Here is a 14,809-nt window from a genome sequence, read left to right on the forward strand (position 1 = left end):
CGGATCAAGAGTTTGATGACAAGGTCAAGAAAAAAAGCCATTTATTGCAATAATGCAAAAAAGAGCCTAAACGTCGAACGCTTTTATTCTCCCCTCAAGTCAAAGTGAGCGTTTCCGAGGCAAAACGCAGCCGACACGAAGCTCTTTTCCGAGGTCGGATCCGAGAGTTTGGTACTGGGGGCAGGTTACCAAAACAATGCGGTTTCCCCAAATGCAAACCTTGATACGAACAGAAGATAGCGATTTCCGCCCCAAATTCTTTTCTGACATCGTTGACACATACAAAGAAAAAAACAAAGTACCACAGAAGAATTTTGCAAATCCAAATCTAATCTTGTGGTCAGAACTGACAGCAAAGTCTGAGGACGCCGCAACAATAACACGAGCGCTTTCTTCACGCTGACAGGGACTCTGGCGGAAAGACGAGAATGACAGGACAAGCGCGACATACCGTAACACGTGCTCGGATGGATACTCGCCAAGTCTCGTACCAGCTTCCCTTCACGTTCCAGAGTCAATCAGACCCGAGGTTCCTCAGCAGCGCTTAAATAGTGACACTTAACAACGGGTTTCCAAAGTGGGACACCCTTCAAGAGAACCTCTCCGACAAACGAGGGGGCCGGGCATCGATACTGCTCAAGCGGATACAATTAAAGGGACTCCATCGCCGCCGGATGAAATGGGAGACGGAGAGCTGAAATCAGAGACACAGACTGAACCCGAAGCAACAAACACGCCTGGAAGCTGTCCGCTGTCCCTTTTCACTTCAGTGACCCGTTGACGGTGCAACACAAACGTTTCACCGGGGAACAATTTTTTTTATCCGGATGCGCAAAGGGCGACGCTCGAGATGGTTCTGCCTCTACTCGAGGGATCCGGTGGACAAAAATGGCCTCGACAACCGCTCATGTAGATCCGCAACACATTTAGTGGCGCATTTCCTCAGACGGTGGCCGGGCGGCGTTCGTCTACGCGACAGCCGGACATACACGATCCCTTTCCGAGCGCGAGTCTTTTCTTTCTTGACTCTCAAAAGTGCGACGTGGTTAGAGCGACCGCTTCTTTCTTCACCTTCTGTTTGGATCAACATACCGTATTGGCCTGAATATAAGACGACCCCCTCTTTTTCAAGACTCAAGATTGAAAACTGACTTATTGAACACCAAATTAATGTTTATCCAGAAAATAATTACAGTACATCTGAAAAAAAAAATGATTACAACAATAAATTTGAGAGTAAAAGGATGTTATTTTGCCTCATTCAACTAAACTAAAGTGTAATCACATTCATAAATGAATGGCTTCTGGTTTTTGAAATGTTAATTACATCAAAACTTCTCCTCAGCTGCCGGTTAACGTGGCCGATTTTTGACCCACTTTTCTGGAGATTGTTGCGACGTTTCTCCATTTTCTGTTATCTCTTCTATTATTGTCTTCTTTTCCTTCTTAACGCAATTTTTTTTTTCTTCGTGCTACCGCTATTTTTATTTTATTCTTCGTGGCAGGGGTTCACTTTGGCCCGGGGAGTCAAGTTCAGCATTCGCTTCAATGATATCTGGCGCCATCTAGCGTCGTGAATTGGTATAATGTCTAGACCCCGAATATAAAACGACCCCACTTTTCCAGTTTTATGTTTTTTATATTTGGGCCAATACGGTACCTGCCAGAACAGACGAAAGCAGTGTCAAACTATGCAGACATGTACAGTATCGCGTGCGAGTGCGTGTCTTATTCGGTGATTTCTTTTCAACGCCGCCGCTCCGTTTTAAGCACTGACAAAAGCTCATTTGGAACACGGCAGAATGGGCGGGCGACAAACAGGCCGGATTGCAAGGAAAAGAGGGCCGGACGATATTCATAGCATTCAGCGGTGATCGGACGACGTATGACGCGCTACTTTACTCCGCGATGCTAATACGCCGTCGTCTACACGTCCGCGATGGAAACGATAGCCCAAATTCGTGTGTTCCCCGCCAAACCAGCCCAAGACAAACATCGCAAGGTTAAATTGCCGCCGTCCTCGTTGCCGTCAACCCTTTCGCAGGACGGCGATGGCGCGTCCCGTCACTCGGAACGACGGCCGCATTGTGTTGTCGTCGTTTTCTCGGAGGGAGGAAAAAAAAAACACCGGAGGCCTTCGAGCGTCAATGACGAGCGTTTGAGGAAATGCGGCACCTTTGGCGTGAACGTCAAATCGCTCAAGTAGCCATGACGGTTCCCCCACCGTGTCTCTTTCATGCACGTCACTTGAACCTATTTGAACAGCTGAGGCGGTAAGAGCGTCGCTAGCGCGCAAAGGCCACGTGAATTTCATTTCACCGAATGAGACTTTTGATCGGGTGCGGCCGGAGGCCTTTTTTCCGTCAGCGTCCACAAGGACTTCCCGACGAGCCGCTTCATGTTCATCCGTGTCCCGCCAAACTCAATATTGGGCGTGTTTGGGGGGGTTGTGGCCATTCTGTAATTTGGCTTGGCTTTCCCGACAGCCTTTGCCTTGGTCCGTCCCGATCGGGAGACGAGAGGCAGTCGGCGAACCTAGACGTGCGACACCTTTTGCGTCTCTCTCGCCTGTTTGATGCTGTACAGCCATTTAATGACTCTCGCGTTGCGCTCCACGGCGGAGATGCCGTAAGGGACTCGCTGGCCGGCCTCGTCCTCCTCGTCTTCTCCCTCGTCGCCGTCCGACAGGCCGTCGTTGGAGGAGCGCCGGGACCGGTCGCAGTCCGAAGAAATCATGGAGGCCGATCTGAAGTTGAGGCTCACGATGTCCGAATTGGCCCGAGCAAAGTTCTCGGGGCCGACCGCCTCCAGCTCCTCCGGATCCAGGCCGCAATAGTTAAAAAAACGCTCCACGTCGGCTCCGGCTCGGGCGTACCTGTCCGACAGGTCTGACTTTGACCTGTGCAGGGAGGAGCGGCGCGCGACGGACCAAGTGGGCTCCGCCTCCGGGCCGGGATCCGTCGACGGGTTGGCGACGGCGGCGTCGCCGATCTCGCGCGCCGGCGGCCGAGGGCTCGCCTTGCCGCCGGGTGACGGCGAGAGGCAGGGCCGGGGGGCCGGCAGCGACAGCGAGAGGGCGGGCGGCGGCAGGAAAGCCGGGTTGGGTTTGGGCGGGAGCGGCGGGGCCGAGGAGCTGCCGGATCGTGCCGTGCGGAGCGGCTTGCCGTTGCACAGCCGCAGGAGGTCCGAGGAGGAGTGCGAGGTCAGCAGCGGCGGTAGCGGAGAGCACGAGCGTTCCGCCAGGCCCCCTCGGCCTCCTCCTCTTTCATCCGGCACCCTGCTGAGATTGAGGTTGGCCGCCGGCTGAGGACTGCACCGTCCGCCGCTACTGCCCGCAGGTACCTTCAAGGAATGGGGAAAGGAGCGCAGGGAATGGGAGGTGCTCGGACTCGGGGCCGACTCTCGCGGGGGCTCGTTCAGGGCCATCGTGGACCGGTAGGTCAACGGCGTCCTAGGAGCGGGAAACAAATGGACACGCACACAAGAGTGAAAAAGACAAGGGAGGACCACATTTTGGCGGGGAAACGGAAGGGGTACATGTCAAAAGGATGAGAATCCGCAATCCGACGCCGTCGGGCTTTGGAACGGGCGCATTCGCACATCCGCGCCTCGCAAAACCGTGATGGATTCTCGTCGGTCCTACTTTCGGTTCTCGGCGAGGGTTTACGTTTGGACATTGACTGAGCCCCGGATGAACTCCCTTGACGGGTCGCAGCATCCTGAAACCGTTTGGGCGCATTCGGTTGAAGAGCGGCAAAGACGACGACGTTCTCAAGCTCACCCGGGGGCTACCAATAGGCGTCACACTTCCAATCGATCCAATGCAATTGATTGGCTTCAAAGAGTTGCATCAAGTTCAAGTTGAAAGCCGGACAGCAAAAGCCGCCAAAGGGAATTTTCGTGTCGTTGGAAAATAGGTCACCGCTATTCCTACTTTTATTTTATATGATGTATATATATATATATATATATATATATATATATATATATATATATATATATATATACAATATTATTATAAAATATGCATTCATTCATTCATTCATCTTCCGAGCCGCTCGATCCTCACTAGGGTCGCGGGGGGTTCTGGAGCCTATCCCAGCTGTCTTCGGGCAGTAGGCGGGGTACACCCTGAATCGGTTGCCAGCCAATCGCAGGGCACACATAGACGAACAACCATCCACGCTCACACTCACACCTAGGGACAATTTAGAGTGTTCAATCAGCCTGCCATGCATATTTTTGGAATGTGGGAGGAAACCGGAGCACCCGGAGAAAACCCACGCAGGCCCGGGGAGAATACGCAAACTCCACACAGGGAGGCCGGAGCTGGAATCGAACCCGGTACCTCTGCACTGTGAAGCCCACGTGCTAACCACTGGACTACCGGGCCGCCATATTATAAAATATATCATATACATATGTATTTCTATTTGAGACAAAGATGGCAGGAGTACACGTTTTGACTTGAATCTCCGAATTTACAATCCTTTGGTCAACATTGCCTTCTGAGGGGGGACCAAGAGCCCCCGGTGTTGGGGGGGGCGCAGAAACGGAAAACCGGCAAGCCAAAAGAGTAGCGCCGATTGCCCTTTTTACCTGGAAGGCGTCCAAGTCCTGGTCAGTCCCCCAGATGACCTCATCCAGGCAGCACTCTTGGCTCCGCCCCCGAGTCCTTCGGATCCCGCGCCCGAAGACGACGACGAGTTGAGGAGATTTTTGAGGATCTCCAGGTTTAAATTCTCCCGTTTGCCGCCGGCGCTACTCGGCGCGCAGGTGTCCGACTTGGCGTTGTTATTGGAAGCTTTGAAAGGGACTCCGCCGGAGGTCCTCTTGGATTGAAGGCTGTGAACGGTCGCGGGCTTGGCCAGAACGGGGGGTTTGATCGGTTCCTGTTTTGCGTTGATCACCTCTTGGCTCTTCACATACTTTGCTTTGTCGGCTTCTAGTCTCTCGACGGCGCTGAGCCGCTTCGGGTTGGGTTCAACCTGAAACCGATACGCGCCACGTCAACGGCGAGCGACCGTCGGGTTGCGATTTCGGTCAAGTTGGGGGTGAGCGCCGCAGCGCGTGAAGAAGCGGTACCTGTCTCCGGAAGTAGTCCGGGCCCTTGTTCAGGATTCGGAGGGGGACGGTGGAGCCGAAAGGCGTTGCGGTGCCAGCGGCTTTGCTATCTGGCAGAGCTGGAGACAGGGTCTCTGTTGGCATGGCAACGAAGCGGCTGGGGTGGCCGGCCGTGGTGGCGGCGGGAGCGGGGGGACTGACAGAGGGCGGGGGCACCGAAGGACCCCCAAAACATGAAGACACTAAGTGGAAAAGAGAGCCTGCAAGGCCCCTCCCCTCACCGACGCCTTGAGGAACAAAACAAACGAACCCCCCTCTGTCAGTCAACACGCTCGCTTCAGCGCTCCTCGCTGTCTGAAACAAGAGCAAAAAAGCGACGAAAGAGAAAACCGGCCGGGTTAGCCATCATGTTCGGAAGGACATCACGTAAAAAAGCCAACGTGTTGTTAGCAGAGCTATACCTGTGACGTTTCAGAGCATCGCAGCTTGGCTTGAGACGACCGCTCGGGTTTTCCACACTTGGTCGTGTGCCTCTTTCTCCTCCTCAGAAGCGACTGCAGCAGTCAAAAACACAAATGTTGACAATCGCTCAGCGAAAAAGACGAAGATGTCACAAGTACTTCGGCGGGACAGTTCACAGTCCGACGGAAAGTCCTGAAAGTTAGCAGATGGTGAAGCAAGAGTCCGCTTCCGGCACTAACCCAAACGAGCGGCCGCTTCTCATCCGTGTTGCCTCGGACGGAAAAGACGGAAAGAAGCGGCGGAGTGCCGTGCGTCTTGTGAAAAAGTGAAAATACCGAGCGCCACGTCGCCTCCGACCGCCGTCGAAGTCAAACTCGGCGGCCGATTCCTTCTAATCTTCTTACAGGCTTTCGGCTCTTGGAGGCGCACTGAGTGGGTTGTGCCTGCAATCCGCAAAGCTAAGCGAGACAGCCACTTAGTGATGCGAAACAAACGCCACGTGAATAATACTCGGTCATAACGACAACTGAAACAACCCCCCCCCCCCCCTAACCCCCCCCCCCACACACACACTTCCAGCGGTGTCCTTTTTCTCAGATTTTTCCTTGAAACGAGCATTTGCAAGTGTGGATGGTTGTTCGTCTCTGTGTGCCCTGTGATTGTCTGGCAACCGATTCAGGGTGTCCCCCGCCTACTGCCTGGAGACGGCTGGGATAGGCTCCAGCACCCCCCGCAACCCTAGTGAGGATCAAGCGGTTCGGAAAATGGATGGACCCCATTTTCAGCTGCTGATTACTAAAGAATGGTCATAAATTTTTGTTTTTGTTTCTTTTTTTAGGGGAGGGGTCACTTAGTCGGTTCTACAGCTAGAGAACTCCATTTCCTGTCAGCCTTGAAAATGATCCAAAGTGCCAGGCAGAGGTTCTCCCAATTGGGAGAAAACCGACTGGCAGGGAATTGTTGACAGTATTCGGAATGGGTATTAAGAACGGGCCTTTGCTGTTACAAACGCACCTAATTGTGTGCTTTTGCAAGCTGCTTTTATGCGAGAGTGACACCCGTAACCTCCGAGCATCCAAGCTTCACAATATAGAACCCAACAACAACTTGCGCCTAAATCCGAGCCGCAGCTGTTTGACTCAAGTAAGGACCAGACCATCAGGAACAGATGCTCCGGAGGAAATCTGCTTTACGTAATAATCTATTATCTAACATCGCTGTCAACGTACAGCGTATTCAACAAAGCCCGAGGATGAGCTCGTGCTCACGGTGCAGATCGTGAGCTGCCAAGCGAGCGTGGGCGACTCGTGCATTCGATTTGATTTTTTATTTCTTTTTGTACCATTGAGAATCTCGATCCCTGATTAAAAATCCTGTCTCATGTAAACGCGGTTTGAATGAGGCCCAGCCACCTTCACTCTTTCCGACCGACCTAGTCCGATTCGAGTTGCGAGCGACAGGCAAACACAGAAAAACCATTTCAAACTCAAACAGATCTCACTGACGTGTGTGTGTGTGTGTGTGTGTGTGTGTGTGTGTGTGTGTGTGTGTGTGTGTGGCGTCTTGTTTTCCATTCACCAATCACCACGCCGTGCGTGCGCGTGGGTCTGTCATTTCTGTATTTGGCTGCGGCGTGGAGCGCAAGTTGCTGATGCCGATTGGCTGTTGCCAACGAGGGACACGCTGGGCCCACCTGGGTCAGCCTGAAATAAACAACGACGCCATGTCGACAAACTCATTTATGTTGTGCGTTCTGTTTGTGTGCGCGTGGCAGGTGGCAGGATCGCCTAGAATGAAAAGCGTTCGATTGGGACAGTAGTGTGTCCCGTGAGCAGACTTTGCCGCCCATCCAAGAGGAGGCGACGTGTGCGGAGGGATTTCCGAGCTTCGAAACGAGCTCGCCGAAGGCGTGTCCCTGCAGCGTTTTCATTTTGTTAGGATGGACTTTGTATTGTATCATAATTGTGTTGTGGCCTGGTCTTCCCGGAAGGGGATTTCACCCAGATGGGGTTGGTTTCTGAGTTTTTCCCTGCCCTCCTGGGTTAGGGGCTACGGTCAGGGGATGACAATCGTGAAGATTTGTCCATGGTGGGCACGGAAAAAGCCCTAAGAGACTCTTTTTGTGATTAAGGGGGATTCAAGAATGCGATTCTGGCAGAGCTAATTGCTACAGCCTTCAATCACAAGAGTCTCTCGAGCCTTCGCGGGTCCACCATTGACGCAAATCAGCTAAACCTCCCAACTGTCAGTTAGATCAGGAAAGCGGCAGACAAAGAGGCAAAGGCAGAAAAATAAAAGGAAGGCCTCATCAATCACGCCATGACAGCCCAAACTATGCTTTTTTTTTCCCCAGGCGAAAAGTACAGTCAATTGTCTTATGCGACAGAAAGCTCAGCACACGCTAGCGCGGGCTAGCACACGCTAGCGCGGGCTAGCACACGCTGGCGCGGGCTAGCACACGCTGGCGCGGGCTAGCACACGCTGGCGCGGGCTAGCACACGCTGGCGCGAGCTAGCACACGCTGGCGCGAGCTAGCACACGCTGGCGCGAGCTAGCACACGCTGGCGCGAGCTAGCACACGCTAGCGCGAGCTAGCACACGCTAGCACTAGCTAGCGTGCGCCAGCGTTGCAGCTTTGCTTGCTGCGAACGTCCCGTCTCCGCTCTCAATACCAGTCAAATCGCAGCCTTGGTGATGAGGAATCAAATTGCGACTACATTGCAAATGCGATTCATCGTTCAGTCCCAGTTCAGACGTGTGCTCTCGCTTTGAGTGCGAATACGTGTGTTACTCATTTAGAACGAGCTGAAAAACCTTTTCAGCAGATCAACCTCGGGCCAACCAGCGAAAGTCCGATCGGAGGCAGGAAAAGGCCCGAGCGTGTGTTGGCCCGCACTAAATGATCCAGCGTTAGTCATCATGAATGGCGACAGAAGAAGCGCTGCATTGTCAGCGGGCTTTGCGCCGGGGCCCCGCTGGAAAGCTCCACCATCGACGACATGGCAACATTTGCACCCTGAAATGAAGAACACGCCCGCACCAAACCACTTTCCGTGCAAGTGGAGGCCTGCTGGGGAGGGCGGGGGGGGGGGGTTCCCCACGACGCCTCGGCCTCCCCGCTAAGTTCTGGGGTGCCGTAGAGGAGGTTCCATCGGGAAGTCGAGTCTCAGATTCAGGAGGATTCGGAACAGTGGACCAGCTCGACAACTGCGCAGTCCACGGGATTTGGTCCGCATGTGCTTTGCGTTTGATCGTGTCCTGCGGTTGGCGTGCTTCGGGAGGATGGCTTACCAAAGTTCAGTCCCCGTGCGACCGATGTCAGAATTTGGTCACATTTGTTTCATCGATGATCGGATTCCGCCAAGACTGCCCCTTTGTCACCGATTGTGTTCAAGACCTTTATGGACAGAATTTATTTCTCGACACAGTTCTAGAGGTGAGGGCGTCCCATTTTGTAGCCGTCAGTGTCATGACGATGTCCTTTTTTTTTCTCACCACCACTTTGCAAAATCAAAATAGGGCCCTTTATACGGCCCTTGCCTGGCTGTCAAAAGTCCAGGAAAGAGTTCATAGGACTATGGACGTGAAAAACTACGGTTAGCTCCCTCCTTTCTCTCTCTTAAGAATCGGATTCGAGAATTGTCAGGAATTGAACAACCAAAATCGAAAGGCGCAATTGTCCAAACGATGTCCAAGAGTCTGGATTTCATGGCGTGAAATAAGCTGGCGGTGCCTGTTTGCTGTTTTAGTAGCTCCAAAGTCGCCTCGTCGGGGTATGTGAAACACATTCCCGGGAGGGGGGGGGACCGACCGCGCCACCTCGTCCGATCCAAGAAGCGAGCGATCCCGCGTTGATGTTGAGCTCGCAGAACGGAAACCGGAAGCTCAGTCGGACCTGTGTCGGGTGACTATCGAGCGGCCGTTAGGCGGCGGCCAATAGGCCGTAAACACAAAGTATACCTGCGCGCGCACGCGCCTGTGATGCAGCAAAGCGACGCCGACCCCCCCACCGCCATCACAGTACCCCCCCGTGCCTGGAAGCAAGCCGCGTCGCCGCACGCGCACACCTTTCATCCGCATGCGAAAAGCTCGCGCGCTCACCACTTGGGCTATTTCTCTTCGCCGCGATCAAACTCCACCGTAACGAGCGAACGTGAACGAGCGGTCGCCTGCACGACAGTTCGGAGAACAATGGCTGTCTTCCGACATCGCAGCAATTTCAAGAAGTACCGCGTGCCGCGCGCGAAGCGCTTTCTGTCACGAGGCGGTAGGCCGTAGGCCAGGTTAGCGTCGCCATCGCGTTTGTCGGAGGGTCCTACCTTGATGTTGGGTCCGGGAAAACAAAGGATGCGGCTCGGCTCGCCATCCGCTCGGTCGTTGCGTCCTTTCGGCCTGACAGCATCCTGTTCGCAGCCGGCAGCATCGAGGGCGCGTCACTTAGCGTGAACACGAGTATGTCCGCTCACGGTTTTCACAATAAAAGCATGCATGCTCCGCCACGGTTATTTGATAGCCGGTCTGAAAGCGGACCGACAACGAGTTACTTCAACGACACGAATGTATCATTTTCCAAAAATCATGACATTTGAAGCAGGCGTTCAGAAAGGGCCGTGTATCAGGAACGCATTTCGCATTGAGGCTGAGGTGAAGGCGCCAAACGTGCCTTTGTTTTGAAAGTCACTATTGGGAGCTTGGTTCGGCAACGATCCGGTGTGTAAGTAGCAGTCTTGGTGAGACAAATCCACAACAACAACAACAACAAAAAAAGCTTGTCGGAAGAAAGGATGCATTTCTACAATCCCCCTGTATTGTGTAAATGCGTTGATACATATGACACATATTGTTGAAAGCAATCCAACTCTGTTTGTATGCATGATGATTTTGATGGTATTTATTTTGCACCCCGTGGAGCAGCGGTAGGGTTTACTTAGTAACGCATTAAGGTAACATTTACATTTACTCAGGTTAGTTTTGTAGTTTTATTAATTATCACTAGTAACGGTACTACAAAAGTATCAGGAAACTGAGAAGCGATCAGAATTTCTTCCTGTTAGTGAGCGGCAGCCTAGAAATGCAGACTCATCGCAGTACCGGCGGCGATTGAGTCTGGTCCCAGTCTAATCCAGTTTGTTTCTGAGGCGGGGCAAACCTGAACAGACAGCGAATTGAACCAATCGGCGAAGAAGAGACGTGACGTCAGGAAAAAAACACGCCTCTTCTGAAATGAACGTTTCCAGCCGCTGGGGTTTCCATGACCCCAGATATTGCTGGTGAGGTTATTTCAAAGTGAAGATGATGTTGATGTCAAGACGCCATCCATGATGTGAGGTCGGCCATCTTGGTTTTCAACGCCAACCACTCGCCGTCAAAATCGAAACAAATGCCAACACAATTGGAATTGAGACAAAATACCCTCATGACTCAAGGAAAAGAAACACAGGAAATGATATCTCACTCCATCTATTCTATGAACCGCTTTTTCCTCAGAAGGATCGCGGTCGTGCCAGAACCTGTCCCGGCCGTCGGGCAGAAGGCGGGCTACATCCTGACCCGGTTGCCAGAACACTTTTTCCCGACAAATATGAGATGGATTCTCCCTCTCATAGGGGTCTTCCTTCAAGCTTCCAGTCTGAAATCCGTTTCGCCAGACATGTTTAATTGGTAGTACCTCAAGAATATCAAAGACCACCCCAAATATCACCGACACTGCTCTGACTTCCACAGCTGGTGAGAAAGAATCAAGGGGGGGGGTCGCTAGGGATTGCTAAGTTTGTGCTTGCTGAAAGACGGTGCTGTTTCTCTCTCATTACACACACACACACACACACACACACACACACACACACGCGCGCGCGCACGCCGGGGCCATACACAGCTTCAGAAGCTCTGCTATGCGTGCCAAGCCTTCCACTGTTACCTAGCAACAGGAAGAAACCAGGCTATGTGAATGGCTTTTTCCCCCCCTTCTCCTTCATCATCATAGATGCTAAAATGGATCCATGCAGACTCTTGATGTATTCCCGTCAGCTATTTCGACGGAACGCCTGAATGCAATCTTTGGGAATAAATATACCGTAGATGGATGCATTTGAATCTCGTTTTTCTGCTGCATGTCGGTCACAAGTGGAAGGCTCCTCAACGTGACCATCGGACTGCACGCAAGCGGCGGCGGTTCTTTGCATGCGTGACATGCAACCCGATAGGTCGACATGCTCGTGGCAACGGTGAAAATAATTTGCAGCCCCCAATGGTTTTCCACCACATACCGACTTGATCTGATGGGGAATGGTCGCCCTCTTTAGAGTAGGCACCGACCGGAAGCAGATTGTGACGCTTTGAAAAACGGAGCATTGATATCGCAGTGTCGTGAGATTTGTTGGATGTATTTGGAGCATCATTAAAAAATCTGAATGTTGCATCCAATGGCAATTGTTAGGCCCATTGTGGGGGTGCTGAAGCCTCTCAAAATTCATTGTTTTCATTTAAAAAAAAATCATAATTATTTTGACCGCCACTCCAAAAAAATCTACATAAAGTCTTGACAAAATAACTTAGCATATTCACTTAAATACTATCAGAAATCGGTGCACATACCGTATACATGTTTGTTTGTGCTTAAAAAGAAAAAAGGCAACACATATCTCCTGTATTTGTGTACTGAAATGGTGGATTTGTTTCGGTTTTCTTGAAATGACATCCATAGAATAAGGCAAGAATTTTGTTGCAACGAAACAAACGCGGGGATTGAGTCTTTTTTCCAGGACGCAGGGTTGCAGTTCCCCAGATGGCCACTGGAGGGCAATGTGTGTGTGTGTGTGTGTGTGTGTGTGTGCCCGCACGCATAGCAGATGCGTGATAACTGATGCGTGCTGTTGGAACTTGGAAGGAGGCATATGTTTTCGATGAGCTGGGCTTTCGTAAGATTTCGATCAGGTTAGCACCGGAGCACTGAAGGCATCCTTTGTTTTCCTTCCTCCCGCTTTACAAATGCACAAACAACACTTGAATGTCATTTCATTGTGTGCCTTGGATGGCTTTCAATGAGTAGCCAGGGGTGCAAACGTTCCACCGGCCACCGGGGCGGCCACGCAAGCGGGCCGGGTGGCTCCCCAGGAGCCCTTGTGCAACGCCTCTGCACGCCCTTTCAAAACACGGCCATTGTCTTTACCCCCACAAATTGGTTGAAGGAAAAGAGGACTTAATGATTCAAGAATCAAGCGTAGCTACTTACAAGCCCAGGTTCAAAACGAGGCTCCATGCCAGTGATTGAGGTCTTTCAGAGAGTTTTGGCTTGGTTTTTGGTTTTTTTTTTGTAGTGGATGAACTCCAAAGTTCAAGTTTTCCAGAAACTTAAGAGGTTGGATGATATCCAATTTGATATCGTGTCAATGGGAAGCTTTCACTCAATTCTTCTCAGTACCAAATTTACAAATGTTCCCTTTTCAAACCACCCGATGAAGTGAGGAGAACGCTGGGAAATGGCGCACGCACCCTTTTATGATCGACAAACTCTAAATGTTTTGTTGGTGTCTTTTGTATGTGTTTGTATTATTTGGTCGGGCCTTGGCGCCGTCTCAGCGTCATGCTCAGAATGAAGAATAGTTGCTGTTCTTGAGCATTTTTTTTCCACTCAGGTCCTCAAATTTCTTGCGGACATATTTGACCCCGACTGGATTGGGGGAGCGGGAGGGGGGGGGCGAGAACGCAAGAGTGCTTATGCATCTGCGTGTACATACAGTGTAGATCTCATCGAATACTGGCCGAATTACCCCCCCCCCCCACCTCCCTCGGCAGATTACTCCTTGCCAGGATGAGACTGTGCCTGCTGCTCAGATTTTCGGGCAGCAATATTACCTGAAGAGCAAGCGGCGAAAAGAAAGCTCGGAGCTCGGCCGAAAGAAACATTTGCTTCCGACAGCGTTTGAAGGTGTCAAAACGTTGCATTTGGCCGCGCGCCCGCTAACTCGGCACGCCTCTTTGCAAAAGTGCACTGCTGGAATGCGAGTATTCGCATCAGATCGTTTCACTCGAGCAAGCGCGCCTGTCGCCTACTTTGTTCTTGCCCGCTCGCAAGATTTCCCAAAATTCGGACACGGCACAGCCCCCTCCCTCATGTTCCCACACTCACTCTCTCGCTCTCTCTCAGTGACTCTCCAAATGGGTCCCAGATGTTCACCGTTCAACTCAAAGCGAATCTTCTACAGGAAGAATGTGAGGAAAAAAATATGAATAAATTCCTCCAGCAGTTCAAACGTGTGCGTGTCGGGTTTGTGCATTCCTCGGCTTCTTTCCGCTCTCGGGGGAGCGGGACGTGGGGGGGGGATACTGACAGGCACTCGGAGTTATTACACAGCAAAACGCTGATGGAGGCTCCCGAAAAGCACGGTTCGGGAGCCCGCATCTTACGACATCCGGATGTGGAGAAAAGGCGTTCCGATTCCCGCATCATCAACCGGCGGTTGTTCCGCAGTGAGCAGAACGGGTGAAACGTCGCTGCAAATTCAAAAAAAGAAGAAGAAGAAGCGTGCGCAGCTTTCTTTCGCGGGGCATCACCCATTTGGTTTTGGGTCACTGCGAGGTTCACTACATTTTGCTCTAGGATGTCCGGATTCAGATACGGCTTGACCGAGCGAGAAGAAAAAAAAAAACAAAAAGATGGAATTGTCTATCCGAGATTCGAATCGGACGTCGGGAAGTCGGTTGCTCGAAAAGCGGCTCTTGGGCGGGCCTGCTCGAAACCAACGCCTTCATTGATCAAAGCAAACGACATTCATCGACGCGGTCTTCGGGCTGGCCGGCCGCTACTAAATTTTGCAGCTCCGTCCGAGTCATTGCGTTGATGAAAAAGGCTTTTGAAAACTAAAAAGAAAAAAAAAAACGGGCCCAATGTCAGATTCGGCCATGGAAATGAACTCCAAACGCAAGCGAGCGGTGGTGAGAGCTTTCCCGTCATCCGAGTTCCGCGGAGGGCTTCCCCGAGGAAAGGATTCCAAAACCACCCGAAGGAAAATCTCTGGCGGGAGAAGAGTACGGCAAAGGGCCCGGCGAACTGGCAGCGAAAACAGATTGTCCACTTTCTCTGCGGCAAAAGTCCGCGGTCGGAACGTTTTGTTCTGCGCCCGCGGACGACGAGCGCGCAGACGTTTTGGCACGTCGCGGCGAGATCCGGAGAGTTTTCTCTGGCCGAACGCAGGCCGGCCTCCTTTGGAACAACGCCCCCCCCCCACCCCCTTGCCGCCATGGCAACCAAGGCACGCTTCTGGTCCCGAGTGGATGGGATGGC

At 52.1% G+C, this 14,809-nt stretch overlaps 2 protein-coding genes across 2 annotated transcripts in view; both read right to left on the bottom strand.

The window, feature by feature from the left end:
* LOC127616503 (uncharacterized) overlaps window positions 1-14,809 on the bottom strand; it is a 100,462-nt gene that overhangs the window by 71,117 nt on the left and 14,536 nt on the right. The gene's annotated exons all lie outside the window — the stretch shown is intronic.
* On the bottom strand, window positions 25-10,295 carry fam110b (family with sequence similarity 110 member B). Its single transcript, XM_052088131.1, has 5 exons — window positions 9,846-10,295; window positions 5,526-5,618; window positions 5,086-5,418; window positions 4,600-4,988; window positions 25-3,451 (listed from the first exon to the last, which is right to left on the bottom strand). The coding sequence occupies exons 3-5, from the start codon at window positions 5,206-5,208 to the stop codon at window positions 2,536-2,538; spliced, it is 1,428 nt and encodes a 475-aa protein (XP_051944091.1). The 5' UTR covers window positions 5,209-5,418; window positions 5,526-5,618; window positions 9,846-10,295; the 3' UTR covers window positions 25-2,535.

The sequence above is a fragment of the Hippocampus zosterae genome, chromosome 15, assembly GCF_025434085.1.
Source record: "Hippocampus zosterae strain Florida chromosome 15, ASM2543408v3, whole genome shotgun sequence".
NCBI lineage: Eukaryota > Metazoa > Chordata > Actinopteri > Syngnathiformes > Syngnathidae > Hippocampus > Hippocampus zosterae.